Source organism: Molothrus aeneus, chromosome 7 (assembly GCF_037042795.1).
Source record: "Molothrus aeneus isolate 106 chromosome 7, BPBGC_Maene_1.0, whole genome shotgun sequence".
NCBI classification, from domain to species: Eukaryota; Metazoa; Chordata; class Aves; order Passeriformes; family Icteridae; genus Molothrus; species Molothrus aeneus.
Genome location: NC_089652.1, coordinates 19,720,448 through 19,743,466, shown reverse-complemented (window position 1 = coordinate 19,743,466; position 23,019 = coordinate 19,720,448). Strand labels below are relative to the sequence as shown.

The 23,019-nt window shown below is 38.7% G+C and overlaps 1 protein-coding gene across 4 annotated transcripts in view; it reads right to left on the bottom strand.

Moving 5' to 3' along the window:
- The window catches only part of ABCB11 (ATP binding cassette subfamily B member 11), a 36,462-nt gene that overhangs the window by 13,281 nt on the left and 162 nt on the right, over window positions 1–23,019 (bottom strand). Inside the window, exons 2-19 of one of the 4 annotated variants that reach the window (XM_066553152.1) lie at window positions 22,457–22,471; window positions 21,356–21,371; window positions 21,130–21,178; window positions 19,101–19,342; window positions 17,341–17,428; window positions 16,334–16,467; window positions 15,500–15,671; window positions 13,244–13,368; window positions 12,293–12,467; window positions 9,148–9,261; window positions 7,091–7,201; window positions 6,027–6,152; window positions 5,026–5,229; window positions 3,611–3,781; window positions 3,030–3,237; window positions 2,473–2,480; window positions 2,206–2,240; window positions 1,133–1,268 (exon numbers count right to left, since the gene is read on the bottom strand). In XM_066553152.1, coding sequence (XP_066409249.1) covers window positions 1,133–1,268; window positions 2,206–2,240; window positions 2,473–2,480; window positions 3,030–3,237; window positions 3,611–3,781; window positions 5,026–5,229; window positions 6,027–6,152; window positions 7,091–7,201; window positions 9,148–9,261; window positions 12,293–12,467; window positions 13,244–13,368; window positions 15,500–15,671; window positions 16,334–16,467; window positions 17,341–17,428; window positions 19,101–19,342; window positions 21,130–21,178; window positions 21,356–21,371; window positions 22,457–22,471 — 2,129 coding nt within the window. Of the gene's footprint in view, window positions 1–1,132; window positions 1,269–2,205; window positions 2,285–2,472; window positions 2,481–3,017; window positions 3,238–3,610; window positions 3,782–5,025; window positions 5,230–6,026; window positions 6,153–7,090; window positions 7,202–9,147; window positions 9,262–12,292; window positions 12,468–13,243; window positions 13,369–15,499; window positions 15,672–16,333; window positions 16,468–17,340; window positions 17,429–19,100; window positions 19,343–21,129; window positions 21,179–21,269; window positions 21,318–21,355; window positions 21,372–22,456; window positions 22,479–22,712; window positions 22,738–23,019 lie in introns of all 4 variants that reach the window. The other 3 variants (XM_066553149.1, XM_066553151.1, XM_066553150.1) reach the window with 3 other exon arrangements.

Below are 23,019 nucleotides of genomic sequence, written 5' to 3'. Positions count from 1 at the left end.
CAATCTCTTAAATACTATTTTAAAGTATTGTGAGTGACCACACTGATCAGACTGCATCAAATTAACAGGTATGTGATATCATTAAAACAAGAGAGATTTCAGAGTGATAGCTGGATTCAGGCTTTTTACATGGTAATTATGCCTCCCTTCTGTGAAACATCCTCAGACTATATGCTGAATTCCCATAATTATGCCCAGAAAGGGAATATTCATCATCAAATTATAACTTATCCTTCAGTTTGATTTGTACAGAATTTTTGTAACTTTGTGTGCTCAGCCCTACTCATCTCCCTCAATTCATATGACTGGAAACAGCCAGACAAAAAAGACACTGTGAAGACCTATCTTTTGGAAATATGCAGGGAGGAGTGGGTGGAAACATTTTGTATTTTCTCTTTTTTCTGAGCTGGTGTCAGAGTGATAGCACTCAAGCCCTCTATTTATCCACAGAATAGGCTTGGCAATAGCAAGAAGGGTAACTTCTATCTGCTGTTCTCTGTACTGAACAACTGCGGCCATGCAGATTGATGCAGGGAGCTTCAGAGGCACTTTGGAAACCCACAGTGCAAATTCCTACATATTCTGTGTCATTTTAAGGCATGCTGGCCTTTATTTTCCATGCCAGTTGATTGCATGAGGATACTGAAGTGAAAGGATTTTGGCTTAGGTTGCAGTGAGGGTGTCTCTCTGCTCAAGTCTCCAGATGATTTTTAGATGAAAGTGAATTTATTCTTCACTGAACAAGAAGCAGTGCCATTTATATCACTGAGGGCCCATTAATTACATTTCACCCACTGAGCATTTTGCTTTTTGTCCTTTAATTCAATTTTTAGGAATGTATGTTTTTCAACTAAATCTACACCATATTTACCAACAGGTAGAGAGCAAATAGCAAAATTTCTCTGTTAGAAATTTTATATGGACCAATAATCAAAACAGCCATCAAAATGCAGCCTAGGGTTTACACAGAGATAAGAATTGAAGCTGTGGTTTTGTTTAAGGAGAGAAAAGGATCAAGCCAAGATGTACCTGCCAAGAACTCTTAAGGTAAAATCACATAGGCACAGGTGATCATTAATGAGTAATATAACCTATTCAGTTGAAAATTTCATAACAAACTATTGGACCTGACCTTTTTTGCTTTTCCATCATCTTCTCCATAAGAAGGGGCAAGATAGTTAGACTCTGCATGGTCTCCTCCAATAGACAGTGGAGGGTCAGGGACCACGTTAGAGAGCTGGGATCTTGAGCGCTGCCGGAGTGAAGCTCTGCAAAGAGAACAGAAATGGCCTGCTCTGTATAGCTTAGTAAAAACAACTGCTTGCAAAGCAGGTGCAGTTTTCATGTCAATTAAATCAGAATGCACTGAAGCAATTCTTAGGAATCCCACAGACTTTTTCTTTCTTGAAAATGTTCTCTCAACTTCTCGGGAAGAAAATCTCTCACCAACTGGGACAAATACTTTTCAAAATCATATTCCACTCACATCACTCAGACATTGTCTTAGATGGACCATGTACTGTGTATTTGTTAAGTAAAACAGGGGTGTGTCCTAGTACATTTGCACAAGTTATTAAGACACCAAGTCAAATCACCACTACCAGTAATTCAGTCCAGCAAAACAGGAAGCTGAAACAAAGTACCTCTCTCTCTGACCAAACATAACTCTGCAATGTAGGAGATGTATTCATTTGCACATGCCTGACATAGGCTGGCCTGGAAGAAATAGTAAGTGTCTAGCTACAAAAAGCCTGGCTGTAAAATGCTTTAACTTTCATCAAGTAGAAGCCATAATAAAAATGTGCTTGTGGATTGCATTGATTTCTCCAGTAATTGCACAGCAAGTTATTTTTCAAACAACTGGACAAAAAGTGCATCAGATATTACAACTAAGGCTGTATATTAGTAATATCAAACCCAGAACATTAACAGAGTAGATCAAAATTGGAGACAAGGTACTACGGACAGAAAGGACCAAAATTAAGAGCCTTGCTATTTATCCATGGATTTCAATCAGTAACATTATTACTCAAGCTATCTCTTTGCAAGAGAACTCTATCTCAGTAAAATGCTCGCAGCCCTTCAACCCTCTTTTACATAGCACACAGAAAAGTTATTTATTAGGATTTTGGAATAATGGGATGAAGTAGAAACATTGAGAGTAGTCTGGAAACATTGAGATTTACAACCATTTTTAAGACTCACCGCAAACTGGCCTGATAGCTTCCCCTGCTGAATGACTGAACATTCTCAAGATTTGGCTCAACCACATTATTCTCTGCTGCTGCAAAATACAGTATAGAGAGCTCTGAACTTAGTGCCAAAATTGAATACAACCTAAATACACTGTGGTTCTGCAAAAAAGTGCATAGCCTCCAAGTCATAAATGGAATACTTTTTATAAGGAAAGGGGTGTATTATAACCTTGCTACTCAACCTACATGTTTCACAAGTTTTATATTTGTATTTGACATAATGAAGTTAACTGAATATTAGCCCAAGGACCGTCTCACTTCAGATGTGACTGCTAAAGCATTTTTACCTATTTTAACTCTGCAATTGCTCTCTTATTTCAAGATAATAATATCCAATGCATGCTTCACAAAAATATAACGGATCATTCTATTGAACCTCAATTTCCAGAAGCTTTAATTCAAATCTGCCTCTAGCAAAATACATAGGATGATTTCAGCATAGTCTGTAATGTGCCTGAATCCCAAATGCAGCAGAACAGGACTTTTGGCACTCAGTGAAGTTATAAAATGATGGATATTTCAGGTCAGAACTAATGTTTCAGGGCAGACTTATATTAGGAAGGTCTTTCAGTGCGTATGCAGCAAAACCACTTTGGCCAGGGCTATCAGTGTATTAATTCTATGAATTATAAAAATCAGCCATAAAAGGAGAAGAAAAAAAAAAAAGCAGCTATTAGCCCTCACAAAAGGTAAAAAAAAAAACCAAAAAACCCCAACCAAACAAACAAAAAAACCAACTCTGCATTCTGTGGGATTTTATACAAGAAAACAAATGCTTACTTTGTGTTTCTTCTCTGTTAGGTGCTGTGTCTCCTTTGCTTTGTAAGGTCACCAACATGAAATAAACCCCTTTCCTCTGCAAGAGTTCCTCGTGAGTTCCTCTCTCTACAGCCCTGCCGTGCTCAAAGCCGACGATGACGTCGGCAGCTTTGATGGTTGACAGGCGGTGAGCGATGGAGATCGCCGTGCGGCCGAGCCGAGCCTGGGGGAGACAACAACAGCGCCACTCCCAGCAGAGCAGCCTGAAATGCTGCCAATGAGCTCTGCAATCTAAAGGCTCGTCAAAATAACTGGCGTCCTTCTAGTGGTTTCAGCCCACTTTAACTTTAGCTCCATCCACAGCCCGCAGAGAAGCATCTGTTTCTGGGCAAAGGGAGCTATAGGTTTCTGTTGATGTCCCAAGGTAAGTAAAAATTATTCTCAGTCCATAATACTAAGTTTCTACTTGTACTTATAAAACAGTTATTAAGAAATGCTTTTGACTGATTTGTTACAATCCAGGAGCACCCTCTGCAGAGCGCATTATAAATAATTTCTGCCCTTTCGAGTCTGATTTTTGCTATACTATAGCAAACCTTATGAAGCGCTTCTTGGACAATTGCTTCACTTTCATTATCCAGTGCTGACGTAGCCATATCCAGGAGCAGGATTTTGGGGTTTCGCACCAAAGCTCGAGCAATAGCTATCCTCTGTTTTTGACCTCCACTCATCTGGCTTCCACCCTCTCCAACATGAGTGTCAAATTTCTGTGTGAAGAAAAAAAGTTAAAGAGACAAGCAAAAAGCCTGTTAAGATTGGTGAAGGTGGTGGGAAAATGTCTCAGATTTGTCCTTGGAGTAGACTTGAAACAAAAACATTGTTAGTGCAGCAGATTCAAAGAGCAACAGGTGAAATAACTTTCCTGATAATGTACAAGATCATTTTGCCTGAATCAGGTTTTCAACCCCATACCAAAAGTATGCACTTAAAAAGGTGAGATGTTCTGGTTCAGCTTGAAACAGCTATATCAGCAGAAACTGAAATGGAGAGGAATCACCCACCCACTCTCCATCAGATGACAGACAAGCAAACTTTTCCTGGCCTTGTCTGCTGATGACCTGTGACTCATGAACACTGTCTGTGATTCACGGATACCATACTCTGGCAGCATTGGGTTCAGGTAGAGAATTAACACACAAAACCTGGCATATTGAGAGACAGGATCATTATATTCACTTAGAGCTAAAGCTTTTTTATTCTTCCATTTCCATGAAATAAATAGGGGCCTTTGAACAGCCTTTCAGTAAATAGTTTCCTGGAAGCCTTGAAATGCATAGATGGAGGATAAAGAGAATGTACTAATATTAGCTAAGGGTACTTGAATAATGTCAAACATTCACTGTTGTAACATGTCATTTCAGAAGCTACTTGACAAAATAACATTCTAGAAAAGTAGAGAGCTCCATACTTCACAATTTGGGCTTTGTAAGGATGAATGATTGAAGCCCTGTCATCATTAGGGAAGAAACTGGAGAAAAAGGAGCCTCCAGCTGGTTTACAGAGCTCGTACAAGGAGGTGAGGTTGTGAGCATCAGTACAGACAGGTGAAGTAACAAATGCTGGCTAGTGAGAGGCTGAGCTCCACATTGCTTTTGGCCTGAATAGAAACAGATCTCCAAAACATGAAAAATACAAATTTTTAAACCATGCTATGATTATTCCCATAATATTGAATGTTGTGTAAATGATTCCTGAGGAATTAATTCTTTTCAGGGTTGTATTTTGGGGTGGGGGAGGTGGGGGGGGGGTTGTTTGCTTTTGTAACTTCATGGCATACATGGCATAAGATGTAAATGACTGTGATCAAAGGAAAGGCGGTTTCCTCCTATCTGAATTAATCTTATGTCCTTCCACTTGAGCACACATTGCTGCAGGCTAGGAGGGACAAAAGGACAAAAAGATTCTTTTTTCTTACCAAATTCTGCCAAACACTTTCCAAGGCATAGCATACCTGTGGTAAGTCCATGATGAAATTGTAAGCATTGGCCTGCTTGGCTGCTTGGATGATGTCCTCCATGGTAGCCTCGTCCCGGCCGTAGCGAATGTTCTCTGCAATTGTGGTGGCAAAGAGCACTGGCTCCTGCTCAACAACGCCGATCTGTGAGCGCAGCCACTGGATATTCAGGGAACGGATGTCATGGCCATCCAGGGTAATCTACCATTAGAACATGGACACAAAATCAGGGAAAAAATCAGGGACGTTATGCCCTCCACTCCAGGGACAAAGAAAGACACAGTAGAAGTGAAGGGCCTGTGATGCTGTGTTTCCATGACCAGCATAAATATCAGATAAAGAAGGTGGTGTAGCGGTAGTAGGAATATTGGCTCTCAGAGTTGTGCTCTTTGATTTCATTTCCCATTTCTGCTTGGCACCAGAAATAAAACCAGGTGAAAAGTAATCATGAAAGTGATGATTATGTTATTTACAGTAATTTGTTTCTTTGTTTTTTATATGTTCAAATATAGGTCAACATGTATGTGCTTATCTGTTCCTATCTGATATAGGAACTCATAAATGGAATGAGATTTTGAATAGCTATAATTCATATTCTTAGCCAAGCCATTACTAAGTGGTAATTGCATATACTTAAGTGATATTATGGGTTAATGTTTAAATGTTCAATACTGTGTTTTCCAGGAAACATTTTTCACTCCTGAATTATCATTTCTATAGGTATAGTTTTTACACAGATTTAGCACTGAATTTTTATTTTCTCCTAAACAATTTGCTTTTTCACATAATTGTTTTTATAAGACTACTAAGCACAGTTTTATAAAAGAAATGTGTGGAAAGATATTTCACTCATTTAAAAAATAATTGGGAAAAAAAAAGAAGAAGAAGAAATAAATGAAAAGGAAGTTAGTAGTATTGCTTCCCACCTTGGAGAAGAAACCATGCTATTCTTTCAGTTTCTGGGGCCAGAGAAACACATTGTAGGCTGGGACACTCACCATGCCATCAGTGGGGTCATAGAAACGCTGGATGAGCTGTATTGCTGTACTTTTCCCAGCTCCACTAGATCCAACAAAAGCTGTTGTCTCTCCTGCTTTAACCACCATATTAAGGTTATCCAAAATCTGGATAGGAAAAAGAAAAGAAACAGAATCTATCTATTTTAATTCTCCACGGTCATACAACCAAGTGAGTATATTCTGTATCTTAAAGTAAAGATTCAGAGCAATTTTACAAAATTCAGAAAAGTATTATGAAGGAAAAGGATAAAGCAAGCCACATATTTTTACTCTGTTTGAAGACTTTGTAGATGCAGAGCACACATTTCTACAACAGGCAGGCAGATTTTGACCTTTCATTGTTCCTGTTGTTTATCATTAAGAACTAGTCAAGTTAATACACTAGAGAAGTTAATTAATTATATTCCCTTTAAAGAACGCTCTGTGTGTATTGTGAATATATGTTACAGCATAAATATTAAGAATGTAACATGAAATTTTGTAGAAAAATCTGATACATGTGCTTCCATCTTTAGAAGTAATAGCACTAATATGCTTGTCCAAAAACATGCTTTTCCAAGGAGAATTTGCCAATTCAAACACAGGAGTAGAGAAAGGGTGGGATATACAGCCTACCCTTCTGTCCCTTTCCTAGCCTTTTAATGGGTCACATGGTGCATCCCCATGGTAATGGAAGAGTTTTATAAAATCCCCTTGCACCATTCAGTTTATTACTTTGTGTTCTGTCTCGTACACATTGATACAAGGGCATCACTGATTGCAAGAGAAGCTGTACACAGGTGAATTTGCCCAAAATTACAAGGAGTTTATGTTCAGCAGCAAGGAATATGCAGATGTGACAATGGATGTGTCAGAATGGTAAAATAAGCCAAACAGTAAGCAGAAGAACACTTTAATGGAAGAATTATTCAGTCTACTTTTAAGCAAAGAGTCTGGGCTTCTGGAAAATAATCTCTACGGAAAATCTAGAAATTGCTGGCACAACCAGGATATTTTTCTTGTTTACAATAATTGTGTTCACAGCATGGGTGATGAATAATTACCTTTATGTCTGGTCTGGATGGATAATTGAATGTTACATTATGAAATTCAATTTCCCCTCGTACTCTATCCAGCTTGTAGCCATCTTCTGACATGCAGTCAATGGTGGGTTTCTAGGATGAAATTCATTGGGTTATTTATTTGCTGTTAAACAATCAACAGTGCTGCAGTAGATAAATACAACACCATACAAAGCCATGGCACTTCTGTTTGAGCAGCACTTGGCTGCATGGAGCCAGCTGCAAGCTCTGCCCCAAGGGTAGCAGGCAAGGGACATGGGATTGAGGGCCAGAGTGATGGGGGAGTTGGCAATGGTGGGTAGCACAGACAAGAAGGATGCACCCTCTTCTCATTGTAGGCTTACTGCAAATACCACGGCCAAGGACTCAGGCAGTTTTGGCTGGAACTGAGTAGCTGACTGACAGAGGCATTTTGACTAAGCTAATTTAGCCAGCTCCTCAGGGATAAAATGGCACTACCTCACTCAAAAACATCCTCTCACAGCACTGAACAACCAATTTATTGCTGAAAATCTTCAGGCCTTGCCACTTGGCAATTAAAACATCCGTCCTTGTGCACCCAGTCCTAAGAGCTGAAATACTGTAGTTTTCCTAAGAAGTGCTTCAGGTCTCACATACTTTTGGCCAGGTGTTGGGTATTGTGGATTTCTAGACATGAGCAGAGAACTAAGAAATTTGAGGAATCACAAATAAAATTTTCTAAGGATAGATTTCTGAAGCATGGAATACAAACAGTAAATTAAAACTATAGCAATGAATATTTGATAACTGAAATGTGCATGTCTTTTTAATATAACCTAACAGATTGAAAGGAAAGTTAAAATGAGAAATTTGTATGTTCTAAGATGTTAAGAACAGCTACAAGATTGGTTTCACTTTAGGAATATAACTTACTTAAATTCTGATACTAATCTGTGATGAAGTTTCACTGATCCTGCAAGTGGGAACCTCAACATGACTAGTTTTATTACCAGGGCAGAGCTGTGCTTGTACTGTCTAATCACAAATCTACAAATATGGCAAGCAGATGGATGTAATTTTGTCACCCTTTCTCTAGATAGATGAAATGTGACGTTTGTTTGCTTTTTTTACCCTAAGGTTATGTGACTCAGCCTTATCATGAATATTGTGATTAATCCTTACTGTTGCAACTCTTTTTGATTTTAATTTTTTTCTCAGAAAAATACATCCATAATCCATCTCTATTTTCAGTTCATTTTAGAGCTTTAGCTTATGAAGTGTGTGTGTTTTATCATTATTACAGAAGTTTGAAGGGTTACTAAAAACTTTTAGCATTACCATAGCCTTATGTGCTCTGTAGAAGACAAGCAGCATTTTAATGTGTTTACACAGCTTTCAGCACAATAAAGCTTGTCAGTGAACAGAGATAATACATACTTTAAGAAATCAGCAGTATATTTCCAACCACTAAATTTATAAAGCTATAGAAAGGAATCTTCAAGAAAGGAATCAATAAATTTCAGTGGCATCTCAGGGTCTCTCATACAATTATTTCAAGTATCTGTTTAGATAATATTGTGATTAACATTTATGACAGCTGCATGATCAGTGCCTGTGCCCATTTGGTCCCATTTCTGCTCAGGGTAGCTCTGGGACAGGTGACAGAGGCCACCTTCACCACTAATGCCAACAGAGCCACAGCTTTTGATGCCATCTGGAGTCTGGGAGCTATGGGATGGTTGCTGCAAGTGTGGTTGCAGAGTGGCTATTACTGCCTGCCAGTACACCTTCCATGGGCCAGCACTGATAAGTAATTTCCTGTAAGGAGAAATGGGAACAAGGAACAGCAGCAGCCAAGGTAAAGCTTCAGAACTCACAACCAGGGCACTCAAGAAATCTGTTCAATGTGTTCTTTGAGTCCATGTGCATCCCACTAGAGTTTTCTATTGCACAGTCAGTTTTTCCTTAATGAGACTCATTTTTCCTCATTTACACTGCAGATAAAACTAGTACCACTTCAGCCATATTTAATTATTTTTGCACTACAAAGTAACACAGCTTAGAAATGCATTACTTACTTTATCTATTGTCTCAAAAATGTTTGTTGCAGCCCCACGACCAGTGGCAAACGCTTCCAGACAGGGAGATGCCTGGCCAAGATTTAATGCTCCTATTAAAACACCAAAGAAAACCTGAAGAAGTGGAAAAAGAAGTTAACAAAATATGACATCACATTTTTACTATAGCTTACAGCTTAGCCAGGCAAACCCAACTACAGTAGCTTTATGACTTCTCATGCATCTGCTGAACTGAAGTGATCCACTATATGAGCATTATTAGCCAACAAGAAAGCAAATAAGTGTATTTCAGAAGGTATTTTTGCTGTCTTTTACAGATCTGCTTGAGGCTGAAGTAAATCAACTCATATTTGTCTTTGCCTAAAAAGTTTGCATCTGGGTATTTACTGAGATGCCACTGATATATTTTTAAGCCATCTCAGTTTGACTGGGTGCCTTTTCCTTGAAACAAGATCTAGAACAGGACATTGGTGGGAAGTAGATTATTTCAGGGATGCCTTTCACCAGTAAGCAAAAATAGAAAGAAGCTTAAACCACTGTAATACAATCTTTGTATATTGCAGCTCCTGTGTGATCCAATACTCATAAAGCTTACTTTTGAAGGAAGTACCAGCTACAGAGAATATTTTTTCTTTGTCTCACAGAGAAATTAACTGTAAGGTTTGCTAACAACACTGGATAAGCCACTTTTTGATGTGAAAATATTCTATCATTTTGGGTGAAGATTTTCTACAGGTAAGACATACCCAATGGGCTCACAGTTTTAAGTCCTTCTCCAAGAGCCAAAATGAAGAGTTACTCACTAACTAATAATCCCTTTCTGAAAGCCCAAGTATCCCCTTTTTGCCTAAGCCTAGGACAACATGAGAGAAAATGAGCAACAGCATCTGCTCTTCCTGGGAAGACTGACAGACAATAAAGGCAGCTGGATTGAGTATTGAATATCAGAGGACCCTTGAGCCCAAGAATTCAGCCCTGGTGTGTGGCCTTGTGATCAGAAGCAAGTGAAGCTGTAGCATATCAACTAAAACACAAAAGTGTTTGTTAGAGATTTCCTAAGAGCTGCCAATACTTCATTTCTATGAAAGCTTTATATGAAGGTTCTTAAATATGGACAGGAACTAAGACTGCAAATGCTGGCAGGGGCTTCAAAGAACAGGACACTGCAAGGTGGTGAACATAAAGAAGGTAGAGGCTTCTTTAGCACTTGTACACCACATAGATGCAAATTATTTCATTGTCTGTTTCTGCATTGTATTGTAAGCATAGCTTATTCTTCTCTGTGCTACCATATGGGGTGTGGCTTTGAACACTTTTTGACAGGTTTTTTCCTAGAATTTGCTCTGTTTAATTCTCCTTAGTTTTTCAATTACAGAGGTGTTTTGGCAGAACAGGTTATAAGGGTTGGACAATGCCTTTGGTGTAGGCTTTTGGTCCATTTTGTTGCTTTATTGTGGGTGCTAGTTTGAACATTCACCCTGCACATAAGGACATGGAATGCTATGTCTGGTATGTCACCATTTGCTCTAGCCTGGCCTGCAAATTCTGCTAAGAAGCAATCAAGGACCCAGCTACACTTTTGGATATAACACAAACAGAACTCAGGATAAATGGGGCAAAGTGTGTAAGGAAACACTACAGTTGAGAAAGAAATAACAGTACATAGGACTCAGTTCTCCTTTGCAGTATAATGATGTTTACTGGGAATATCCCTGTAGCTAAAGTGGAGGAATCTACTGAATGCACACTGTGCACTGCAAAGGTCTTCACTGGGATGTAGAGATCATGCCATACATTTACACTCAGCTTTATTACCAACTGATTTTCTTGTGGGAATGAGTCTTAAAGCAAGGGGGTTCTAAGCCTGTCAGAGTCTGAGATGAACAGGAAGGAGCATGTTCTGTACACCTGGCAGAAGAAGAAGGGAAGGCAATACTTAGTACATCTCAATGCAGTATGGTGGCTGTATGACTTTCTGAGAGAGCAGGAAAAGCATATTTCAATGTTTTGTATCTAGAAATTCCCCCTCCTGCCCCCTGCCAAACTAGGAGTGTATGGTAGAAAATACGAAGTAGAAGAAAATGACTGGAAGCTGTGAGGAAAGGCATAAGGGAGACTCTCTCCATTGGCAGCTACAGTTTTTCAGCTACAGGGTAGCTCCCCACTGTTTGCCATTTGTCATTTGGAAACACTGGACTACAGCAAGTCAAAGAAATTGCTGATTTTGTTTTTCACAGCACTGCCTCATATCAACTATGGGTATTGAGAGCTGGTGCAAATTATTTCCTCCTTGAACAGAATGACTCAGGTTTACAATGTTCTCAGGGTAATTTGCCAAGTTCCATTTAGCAGGAAACTTTGCACTGTGTACAGCAGGTGGTTGGGAACTCTGATGGTATGCAACAGGCAGAGAAGGAGCAAAAGTACATGTCTCATCAGAATACCCAGAACTTACAAAGGTTCAGGAAAAGTTGTTCTGAGTTTGGACTGGAGTCTGCCATTTTGGGCAGTCCTGGCTTAAGCAACCAACCAAAATACCTGTAGATGTTGGCTTTGTTGCATTGAGGCCAGAAGTGTCTGAAGCACCTACTGAGCAGAAGTGAATGCATGAGTGCCATGTAGGTTAACACAGTTTTTGTACATGCTGCAGGAGCCACAGCCAGGTGTGTTTTTATCTGCATACATGTTTACATGGCCTTTGTAAAAACAAAACAACAGGAAATGGTTTCTCAAAGGAACACAAAGTGTTCATGAGAAATTAGATGTGACAAGGCTTTCTTTGGTTAGGTGTCTCTTTACCACAACAGTTTTCATCATAAAATTCTTCAGAAAAGCCAACATCCCAGAAGCCCCATGCTGACCCACAAAATGGAAAAGCTAGTTTCAGGCCTCTGATAGTTGTGTGGGCTGTCAAATGAAGGCATTATTCTGATAACCATAGGTAATATTCAAAATATTTAAAATAAACATAGATTTTTTTTTTAAATCTTATCCACTTGTGTCATACATATAGTGAGTAATGATCTTTAAAAGACATAAATAATGTTTGTTACCATGGAGCCACCAGACACCAGAACAGATATGTGTTCCAGAATTATTATTTTAAGAACAGTCCAGAAAAGTTGCATCAAGCTAAATTGAGTACCTGCAGAAGAGTGCCAGGTGAATATTCTTCTTCCTCAAGGACAAGTTTAGAGCCATACCAAAAGGCTAATGCATAACTTAGAAAAATTATACACCACATGTAACCACTGAATAATCCCATTATCATTCCTTTTCGAATTCCCCAGTGCTGAGCAAACACCAAGTTCTTATCATATCTGTAGAAAGAGAGAAAAATTAGGGGGAATTAAATAAATTTGACAGAAATTTCAAAATGAGCAAAGATCATATGAGGCACCTTTGATGACTCAGCAGAATGTCCACACATAAGGTCGAAACAATCACTCTGAAGTGAGAGATCACTGCTGAAACCAGCAATGCTCCCAGATCATTAAATCCTTGTATGTTCTAGTGTAACAAGCACAAGAAAAGCCACACTCATTGCAGATACCTCATAAAGGGGTTTGGAGTTTTAGCAGATTAACACAGGATTTGAGAATCTGGCCAACACTCCAGAGCACATCCTACAGCCATATTATGTTTTAATAGAATTTAAGAGAAATTTGCAGAAGAAAAACCTGATGTTTTTCTGATGAAAAATGATGTCATGATTGAATGTCATCATGAGGATGTCCTGATGAAGCTAATTCTCCTACTTAGCTTGAAACTACTCAAAGTTTCCAGATATGCTGCAAAAGTGATATATCAGACAGCATTTAGGGAAAAATTTGACAGAATGTTCCTACAAGTAAGCGTGAATGAAGATAGTATTGCTGATGCTTTATTTCACTGATAGACTGAATTATAAAACTAATTCTCCATACACTACTTGAAACCTAAATTTCTGAAACATACATGCATTTAAGTTTCAAAGCTACTAGATAGTCATAGTTGTAGAATATAGCAATTAATTATTATGAATCTGATGTGCATTACAGCATTACATTGCTTCAGGAAAAAGAAATCAGAGACCTTAGAGTTTGTTCAAACAAACCTTTCAACTTCTTTCTTCTCCCCACCAAAAGCAGCCACTGTTCTGATGGATGAGAGCACTTCGTCAGCCACAGCTCCAGCTTTTGCATAAGCCTTTAATTCTCGGCCTGTTAGTTTTGCCACAGCCTACAAAAGCATAAACAGTGCTGGTTACACCTGAACTTCAGGTACAGAAAAGGACAGAGATGAGCAATGCTGGCTATCACCCTGTGCTGGCTGCTCTGCACTGGGTCACCTCCTGCACTCCAGGCATGCTGCACACTCAAAGACTTAGATCTTCTAGTGCTAGGGCATACACCTTTGTAGCATATGTTTTGCAACAGCTCTGCTCCAAGTAGCTGACAGAAAGAGCAGCTGACAACTCCTGCTTTCCCTGCCTCCCTCCCTCCCTCTCTCTGCTCTAACTAGGCTGAAGCAGATTGCCCACTGACGGTTTGTGCACAGTGGGAGGAAGGGGGAGCTTAAGTGCCAGGAGCAGCCCTTTAACCACCGTGGCAGATCCCAGCTTCAGGAAGAAGAGGTAACTGTAGTGGTGGGGGAGGATAAAAACAGATGTTGCCACCACTGTGCTTTGTTTCATGGGCTGATAGCAAACAGGTCCCTACACAGCAACCAAGAGCTCACTGGATGCCAAAAGCTTACTTAGACTCAAAAAACTGCTCAAATTAATGGAAGAAAATGTAATAATTTACAATTCTATGTGACAGTGTTCACAGGGGTTTTCAGGTGAGAGAAGAGACGAAAATGTTGACTTAATGTTCAGAAGGCTTGATTTATTATTTTATGATATATATATTACATTATAGTAAAAAGAATAGAAGGAAAAGTTTCATCTCAGAAGGCTAGCTAAGCTAAGAATAGAAAGGAAAGAATAATAAAGGTTTGTGTCTCGGATAGAGAGTAAGTTAACTGGGCTGTGGTTGGCTATTAATTGTAAGCATCTAAGATAGGCCAATTACAGATGGACTTGTTGCAGTCTACAGCAGCAGATAACCATTGTTTACATTTTGTTGCTGAAGCTTCTCAGCTTCTCAGCAAGAAAAATCCTAATGAAAGGATTTTCAAGAAAAGATTTCTATGACAATTCTACACAGAGATACCACATTGACTTGGGAATGAGATATCATTAGAAAGTGTAATGTGTCAGTCTTTGCTTTCTCTTTCCAAATACCCTACCCCTTGCATCTATTAGTCCTTTTTGAAGACAGAAAACCAGGCCAGATTGACTTTGGGTCTATTTTCTTCAGGGTGTAAAACAAAGACTTGGGCTGGAAAGGCTCATAATGAGGAAAACCTTAAAAGTAGGTATGTGTCTGGAAAGAGACGGGTAAAGTAAGAACGGAAAAGGAGAAAATTATAAAGATAAAGGGGAATAAGGCAGAACAAATGAAGAAAAAACATTTTTTGGTTTATTTCATTCCCTGCCAAGCTTCTGCTCTCCCACTTCACATGAGTCATTATTCATATCAACTACTTGCAGCCAGCACAAGGTGCTAAAGGAGAGCTGGAGGACAAGAAATTAGTCACAGTTACATTAGGTGTTTGATAGCAAAATGATAGCAAGCTGTTCCTGATGTGAAAGAAATGAGATTGCCAAAGGACTGAACCCAACAAAAATGAAGAAGATGAGCAGGAATTACCCAGCCCTGCTGAGTGTGGGAGAGGAGATGAGAGGGCAGAGGATCCTGCAGTTTCCCTTTTCACTGTCCTTTGTACAGTGACAGGAAGTTTGTAGGAAGTGGATGGAGAAGCAAAACAGGAACAACTGGAGAAGGTGCAGCAGCTTCTGGGAGCAGGGACAGTTTGAGGTAAGTTTGAGTAGTTGTTTTCAACCATTTTATGTCTCTGAAACTTAGCACCCATAAAAGTCACTAATTTACATAGAGAAATCAAGTCCTGTATCTTGTAGCCAGCCATCTAAAGCGCTTGTGTAGTAATTGAGAAAGGCAAAGACCAGCTTCTGATCTCAGCATTAATACCCATCCACAGGACCTACAAGAATGTAAGCTTACACTCCCCTCTAAGAAGCAGGTTTTATTACTCTGGGAATCAGAAAAAACAAAGTGAGAGCAAAGCCCCCCTCCCCTCTACCACACCCCTCCCTCTATCCCTCCCCTCTCCCTCAGTGCTACTGGGACCATAATCTGTCTCTCTTCACTTTAAAGGGGTGTGATCAACTTCACCAGTCCTCACAGCTTTCTGGCCAGATCTTTCCTGTTCATTATTGCTCAATGGGAACCTTTCACAATTCACTTACCAAGCCATAGAGAGCTGCTCCAACCCCAAGCAGAGGGCTGACTGCAATGATAACCAAGGTCAGTTTCCAGCCACTGACAAATCCCAGGAGGAATCCACCTACAAAGGTGGTTATGCGCTGGATGAAGATTGCTACTTGATCAGCAATAGCCTCATTAATTTTGTTAACATCACTGGAAAACAATAACAGCAACAAAAATCAACAGAAGAGTGGTGAGCATAACTTCAGTTTGTGTTGCAGGTCTTGGCCACGTTTGGGTTAGTTGCTTTTCACTGGAGAGGGCCCATCCTCATCCCTATTCTTTCACCATTACCCCATACAAAGACCCTGGAGTACAATGAGAAAAGCTGATGCCTTTGCAATGGTGAAGCCTTTTAAGCATGAATATTGCAGAGAATATACTGTCCTTTCCCAGGAAATGTTCTGGCAGCAGACTGACTCACTAGCTGGCTCTTCCTACTGCGCCCCAGCTGATTCAGGAAGTGTGCACTGGCAGCCAAATTACAGATCACTCTGAAATGACTGGGCACAAAGGAGAAGAAAGGAGAGGACAAACTGGAAAAAAAACTCCACCCCAAAACCCATCTAACCCACCACCCACCCACCCACACATTTGCTGTCAGACAAGGCATGAAAGGGAAATAATTGTGGTTCAACAGTTATGGTACTTAGTTCAAAGATGGGAGAGCTGATCAGTCTGGTTGCTGCTCCCACGAACATAGCTGTATTTCTACCAAAAGGTGTTTGTCACATGCCTGGTTATTGGCATTCTGCAGTGTTTGGAAGGAATTGCAACATATTTTCTATAGCATATGAGTTTCTTAGATTACTTACTCAGAAATTCGGGTGTTCAGTTCTCCTACCGATGTACAATCAAACCAGCCTATATCCATTCGCATTATTTTCCTGAAATAAGCTTTCCTGATTTTCTGTATCTGACGAGCTGCAGACATAACCCAAAAGCAGATCTGGGAAAAGCACAAAATAGCTGATAATTGCAGTAAAAAGTCTTTCTACTCCCAACAAATCAGAAAAAGCAATTTGACTAGAATGGGAAAGGCTGTTGATAAAATTACTATTCAGGTAAAATACATTCTGGCTGCATAGACATGATAGCTGTTTTGGTCTTTAAATAATCCAACAATTTTATATAGCCTCTGGATCAGGCATTTGTCTCAGTTCTGATAAAATGGGAAGAGAGGCAAGTTACTTATGCTGTTACATGACTGCCATATGGACAACATTTTTTCCATCTACAAGTATAAGTAATACAGAGATGGCAGCCATCCTACCTCTGCAGAATTCTTGGATAGTTTTCAAGAAGAAGATTGACAAGTGATGTTTGAAAGCTTCAAAAGCCATGGGCCCTTGAATAGACTTTGCAGGAATTATCCAAGCTTTTGACTCACTTCAGTCATAAGGACCAAACAATTACTACAGAATATGTAGGGTATAATCCTTGTCCAACATTAGTTTTACACTAGTATTGTTCTGTAATATCTCTGTAACAGAAACAGGGCTCAACACAGTCGAGATGCCTACTGGGAATCTGCATGCCCTTCAGCTGTTATTTTTGGAGGGCATGTGGATTCCATAGTAGCTACTTGATCAAGTATTGCTTGTGGTATGGGTAAAATGCATCCTTTTACAAAGGTATGCATGCCCAAATCCTAGGAGCTCTCAGATTGCCAGAGCTAACATATTTCAGCAATGGAATGAGAACTGAAAGCATCTGTTCTGCTCAAATAAGTAGCTAAGCAGTTAAAACCAACATAATAATTATAAATTTAATTATTTAGTGGTTTAAACTTTGAAATCAAAATGGAAAACAAAATACTGACTTGGAGGTATCCTAAGACAAGTATGGCACAACCAATTCCTGCATAGTATCCTGCAAACTTGGTCATTTCATGTTCAATGTCCAGCAGCCTGAAAAAAGGAAAAGGAAAAAAAAGGAAAAAAGAAGTGAGTAATACTTTTTTAAGTTTCTCACACGTTTCTAATCTGATCCTCAAGTTATATTCAGACCAGGTGGAAGTCAGCTTGTTTTGCTAACAGAGGCATTGTTTCCCAATATCAAAGCTATTGCAAGTGGCTGGTTTCCTTGTTCTGGCTGTTGCAAAGGGGTTGGGAGCTGGCAGCTACCAAAAGAAGCCCCACCATCCTGCAGCACCCCTGCAGTCCCCAGGAAATGCCCCCAGACTGCCTGCTCCAAAACAGCACAGGTGAGAGGGGGTTTCAGAGAAGAGCTGCCCAACAAGTTTTCATTAGATGTTGAATGTGCTTGCTTTGTGCCAAGCAACTAATAACATTCAGATTTCAACTGCATTTTATAGGGAGAAGTGAGGGCTGCTAAAGTCAAATAAAATATTACTTTGTACCATAAACTTACTAGTCTAAAATGATCATTTGTTCTGTTACACAAGTAGTAGTGATAATTGCTCCTCATATCAGTGAAGGGCACTTAATTGCTGCTTATGCATTTAATCGACTTTGAAACAGGTTGTTATAGGTTATGCATTTAGAAAATTTTTTCAAAAACATCCTGCAGAACAGCAAATTTTATTTAACTTACCCAAAATTTTGTACCCTGAAATTTTAAACCACAAGGGAACATTCTGCACCTGACTTGATCTCTGACAAAAAACAGTCATGGAAACAACTTAGGTTTTTAACCTAAGTTATCTGACACAGATATCCAGAACAATTTTACATGGTAATTAGGATCATGGAGCAGATCCTCCTAGTAACTGTGCCAAGGCATATCATAAATAAGGAGATGACTGGTGACAGCCAGTGTGACTTCACTAAGGGCAACTTATGCTAGACAAATTTGGTGGCCTTCTATGACAGAGGTACAGCATTGATGGATGAGGGAAGACTGACTGACATCATCTTCTAACTGGATTTGTGCAAAGCATTTGATACTATCCTGCATGACATCTTTGGCTCTAAACTGGAGAGATGGTGGATGGACCACTCGGTGGATAAGGAATTGACTTGTAATGATGCACCAAGAAGTGATTCTTAGGAAAGGTTACAGGTTCAAATTTGGCCTTTACAGATATCTGTATCTGAAAGAATTCTCTAGACTCCATTTATTATATTTAATGGAAAGAAACAGCAAGTCTTATGGGGCAGTTCTTTTGATCTGCCTCAGACATCCCCCATAAGCTAAGATGAATTGCATTGTAGAAATGCTCATTTCTCTCTGTGACAAAAGTTTAGGTAACTTGCTCAGAAGTCAGCAGGCACCTACAGGTAACTAAATTCTGACCAGAATGACCAGAAGTCATTACTACCTACAGTGTAATCAGAGAAAATATATTCATGAACTCAGATATGTAACATATATATCTGTTATCCAAACAATCATAATAGAAAAATATTCTTGCTGACAACTATAACTGAAAGACCAAGATCCAATCTAACCTTCTGTCCCTCCAGATAATATTGCCAGCTCAGAAACAGGAGTAGTAACCAGAACCATGTTATGAACAGAAAATATAAGATTTAGAGGCTGAACAGAACCTTCAATAGCAATGCATTCTCTGACAAGCTATGATAACAATGGGATAATAATGATAACATCTATACTTACCCACACCTTATTGTGGTGTTCTTTTCATTCTGATGAATAGTACCATTAATCCACACTATGGTATTATTTACACATGTCTTGTTTGGGTCTTTAAGCTCTTGCATTTCAATGTCATATTCAATAAATGTGTCTGCCATTGCACCAAACACAAGCAACACAGCTGGTTGGGCCACTCCGTGAACAACAGCACACAAACTACCAGCAACCATCATTAAAATCTCCATAGATGATGAAAATCGAAACTAAAGAGGGAAGAAAAAATTATGGTGTCTGCTGTGAGGCAGTCCTCATACTGGTTGTGTAATGATAAATCATTAATTAGGTGGATCAGATAAAAAAACATTCTCTTTAAATTTCAGAATTATCTTCAATATAGAAAGAAGAAAAATCTGTCCAATCTAATCTAATTACATCTGTGATTGCAGCCTCATAAATTATTACTAGCTTCCTTTTAACATGTGAATGAATGTATTATCAGATAACATTAATAGCTCAATATTATCTCCATGATCATCATTCCAGAAACTAGGTAAGAGATTAAAAATAGTAACTATAATTCATATATATAGTCTGCTTTGCAGACTTCCAGTGGAGAAAGTGGGAGGGGAGGAAAAAGCCTTAGGGCATTATGTAGAGGCTCTGAACAGAGTCAGCCAATTTCTCAAAAGTCAGTGGTGCTGTGGTAGAAAACCAACTAAACATCTCAGAGCCAGTTTTCATAGCTAAAATTCCTTCTAAAATGCTTTGGCTGAGCCAGGCTCTTAATCTGAGAGAAATGTGTAGAAAAGAGTTTTCACACAAGTAGCTTGGTAAAGATACAGTGATTTAAGTTGCCTTTGTCATGATTGCATGAAATCTGATTCTCAGGGCGAAGTCAGGTGCAAATATATAGATTAAACTGCCCATATAGACTATCAGTATCAAATGCTATACATTAAAAATAGGAGTGTCAAGAGGAGTCATAGCCTGCTGAAGAACCTGTCCAGGTTCTGTAGATGCTATAATGTGTCCTAGAGAAGAAAGGGTGGGAATTTAGAGCATCTATGGAAAGGGACATTAGGGCAAAGATAATATAAAGGGAAAACCAGATAATACAAAAGATAAATAAAATGTCCTTCTACAAAAAAAAGAAGAAAACAAGGTCAGAAGAAAACTGTACCTCTACCACTGTTTTACAAACCTTGCTCATAAGAAGCCTAGGAATTCACTTGATTTTTGAAAAAAGCACACAGAAAATGCATAGATATGTGATATCTGATTTCTCAGCACATCTGAAGCAAACATAGTGTATCCACCAACTGCACTTCAGGAGTTAAATATCTGTGCAAACCTCTCTGCTTGCCTTCTGTGGGGACAGACTGTTGTCTCCACCCAGGCAGAGCTGAGATACTTAGCCAGGTACATTGCAAGGGATGTTGCTGCACTAGCCTGCTGCTACACAGTCAGGGCCATGCTTGTTTGGGCACATTACAGACTAACTGACTGGGCTGTGTGCAAACCAGGAGTAGTAAGATCTCTTAGCTGCATGCTGCTGGGTTGGATACCTCTTGACTACATTTATTTTAAAATTTAGATGAACCCATTGGAATTACATCAAAGGCTAGATGTAACTCATACCATATGGTTTTGTGCATCCACAAGTTTCCATTGCAACCAAATCTTCTAAAACCCATGCAACAATTATGAGGGAGCTAAATTGTCTGCCAAATATCACACAGAAGATTTCTGGCAGAAATAAGAATGAACCAAGGTCACCTAAGTCCCTGCTATGCAACTTAGCTCATTTCCATTATGTACCTGTAGCTTAAATATAATGTTTTTATAGACATTTTTGACACCAAACTGACAAGACAACAAGGGGTTCTAGTGAATTCCCACTGAATTTTATTGGTTAAATTTCAGGCCAAAAGATTTAATCCTTAAAAGTTCAGCTTAGTCACAGCTATACCCCGAAACAACCTTATTGGTTATTGTCACTTATTCTGCAACATAATACATGTCAAATATTTATAGATATTGCTTTCATTACCAGCTGAAAGAAGCCAACACGAACACTATTTTCTTTCTTCTTTGATGACCTTCAACAACAGAAAACATAAAATTATGAACTTGTATTTTAGTACATATTTTGTTTTATATGCTAAGTATGAAGAATTGAACTTAACTCACTTTTCACTTTTCTTCTCTAGAAAAGGTTCTTCAGATGCATAGAAATTTCTGGCAAAAAAGATAAGATTTTACATTATTACTTTTACTCTCTTGGTTGCTTCTCTAAAATTACATTTTACTTGAGACATTTTGCCCAGAATTTTAAGAGACAAGCTGTTTCTTTCAGATTTCTTTGGAATCAGTGATTTGATGGTTCCTTGAAATTTTAGACAGAGACTAGAATGGAGGTTAGGTTAAAATTCTCTAAAGGTTTATACTTTGTTCCATAAGCAGCTCCTCAACACACTGTTCCTATAATGTAGATTGTGGGTTCTTTAAGGTCTGCTAAAGAAGAACCTACTGCTCAAATTGTTGGATAATCCTTCCTTTAAGACAGAGAAAGTTCCCATTCCTATAGCAAGGGATCCTCATCAGCTGTGTACATTCAGTGACGAATGAATAGGGATATTCTGTTTGTGGTGGGTTGTTTTGGTTTGGCTTTAATGAAGCAAACTATTCAAGCTGTATTTGTCATAAACTGTTTTCAGAAACCAGATCCTAGAAAGCCTAAAGGAAGCTTTCCTTCAGGTGTGTATGGATCACATGCATGTTACATGTGTAAGTCCAACAGAACTTGGGTTTCACAGTGGAAAGACATGGTAGACTTCTAATACTGGGCTGGTGCTCTCTTGGCTCAAATTATAGTATTGCTATTGTCCAGCCTGCTACAGAGTTGTCCAAAGGTCTAGGAATGAGGGGGCTCTTAATTCCAATCAGACCTCTAATAATAGCTGAAGGTCAAATTCTCTAAATCATCCCAAATTTTAACTATCCAGAATTCTACACTTAAATCTTAGTATATGAGACATTTTTTTTTTAAAATCTCACAGTTAAGTTTTAAGAGAAATTAATCGTGTGATTAAAATTCCTGAAAAAGTGATTTCTCAAACTAAAAACACTGAAGAAAGATAAATTTGAATATCAAAAACATTTTCAGAAGGAAGATCATATTGCTAGCATTTGTGTTTTTGAAAGTTTCTAGGACTGCTTTGGTCTACCTGTTACAGTTGTCTCAAATAAGGAGGTCCAACCACTAGAGAACAGCTTTTTTTAAAAAAAATAAATATTCCATCAATTTGATCCAATAATATTAACTTCTTTGAATATTCCTAGAAATATTGATTGCTCCAATAATGTACATGACTTACCCTGATTTCTTGAAGCTGTTACCTGTGAAGGAAAATAAATACACAGTCTAGTTAATGATTATTGTTAAAGTACATAACCTTCTGTAGACATGTGAAACATAAACTCTAGAACTCCATGGGATCTGATCATTTGCATATTGCAAAGGAAGAAAGGAAAAAAGACAAGTTCTGATAAGAAGAGGGAATGCAGATCTTAGCATTAGCTAAGATATGAGAATTAGTTCATTAGAATTCTGCTGAATACATGCATGACTACAAATATGAGTGTTTGCTGGGAGAAACTGTGTAAGACAGCACTTTTTACTTTTTTTTCTTCAATAGAACCCTTTTACTTGTACAACAAAGTACTGAGTGCAAAAACCTATGCAGATACCTTGAACTTGTTAGTTTATAAACTTGTATGAACTATATATGAACTTGTTACCCATAAAGATTGTCCATGAGTAGGGACTATTATATTTTTTACAGAAAAGTTTTTGGGGCAGCATACTTATGACAGCAGGTACCATATAATCCTATTTATATAACCCTATTTATTCCACAGACTATTTGCTTGTATTCTG